The 1,290-nt window shown below is 32.5% G+C and overlaps 1 protein-coding gene across 1 annotated transcript in view; it reads right to left on the bottom strand.

The window, feature by feature from the left end:
- Positions 1 to 248: 248 nt before the first annotated feature.
- Dmgdh (dimethylglycine dehydrogenase) overlaps positions 249 to 1,290 on the bottom strand; it is a 70,851-nt gene continuing 69,809 nt past the window's right edge. The window contains exon 13 of the mRNA XM_013015818.1: positions 249 to 1,095. Coding sequence (XP_012871272.1) covers positions 880 to 1,095 — 216 coding nt within the window. The 3' untranslated portion in view covers positions 249 to 879. The remainder of the gene's footprint in view (positions 1,096 to 1,290) is intronic.

Genomic DNA, 1,290 nt, shown 5'->3' with positions numbered 1-1,290 from the left:
TTTTTTTCTTGCCATACATTATACTAAAGGCAATGCCGTCAGCTCTTACACCTGCCTTCATTTGACCTGTGTTGTCAAATGCTTTGTGAGAAGACATTTAAAATGGTGCCATGTGATGTCAACTTGCATTACATCTTTCCCAAGGAGAAGTGTTCAGTATTCAAACCGTGTGTGTTCTGGCACAATCTATTTAGGTTCAGTTGCACTTCTGAAGGTTTGCAAGTACCATTTCCTTTGGCAGACTGTTCTTTTTTTTTTTTTTTTTTTGCAAATTCTCTACTAAAATAACCTTTGAAAGGACACTCTTTATATCTTATAAAGCTGCTTTCAGGAAATTCATTATGAAAAATAGCAAATATTTCAGAGAATTGATAGAAATGTTACCAATAAGCTAATATTAAAATTTCACTATTTTCATCAAATATATTGTAAAAAATTAAAATGATCACTTATTCATCCAAGGAAAGATTTCTTAATAAAAGTTTTTCAATAATATCACATGGCAGTTATAGAAAAGATAATTTATTGATTTGTTCTCAGATATCAGCCAGATATTCCTAAACTTACATAGAGTTGTTTAATTCTGTTACAATGATCAATGCCTACTGATAACACCTAATGTTTTCCTGATTTGGTTTCATAAACTATATGACATGGTAATTAAAAGCATCCATTTTAAGTTTCTTTACTTGAATAACTTAAATCATTAATTTATTATTATGTTTTTGTTTGAACATAATTAAGAGAAAGGTTTTATTAAAAGTCTAAGACAATTTTGAAATGAATTCCTGGTTTCCTCTATTCCCAACACCCAATTACAATAATTTCAAGTATAGTCATATAGCATTTATAATTCATCTGATTAGTTACTGCTTTACTTTAAGCTTTGTCCTTTCTGCCATTTTTCTGAAGGCGGTTTCTAGTTGGTTCTGTCAATACCAAGGGCTCTTGAATGATGGTTGCTGGGTAATTTTTACCCAGTAGTTCAACTTCCACTTGCTGTCCCACTTTACTTAGCTCTAGAGGGACATAAGCCAAAGCCAGACTCTTCTGGATACTGTAACTGTAGCTTCCAGACGTTGTGTTGCCAACCACCTGAAAAACAAAACCCAACAATGCTCAGCATCTTCCGATGAAATAATCTAAAATACAGAGTCAATTTGCAATGTGAAAGTTTTAAGAAATTCTGTCTAATAAAGGGGATCCAAATAGGGAAAGAAGAAATAAAACTCTCCCTCTTTGCAGATGACATGATCTTGTATTTAAAGAATCCCATAGACTCCACTCCCA

Source organism: Dipodomys ordii, unplaced genomic scaffold (genome assembly GCF_000151885.1).
Source record: "Dipodomys ordii isolate 6190 unplaced genomic scaffold, Dord_2.0 Scaffold28, whole genome shotgun sequence".
Lineage (NCBI taxonomy): Eukaryota > Metazoa > Chordata > Mammalia > Rodentia > Heteromyidae > Dipodomys > Dipodomys ordii.
Note: the sequence above shows the minus strand (reverse complement) of the source record. Positions and strands in the feature narration are given on the sequence as shown.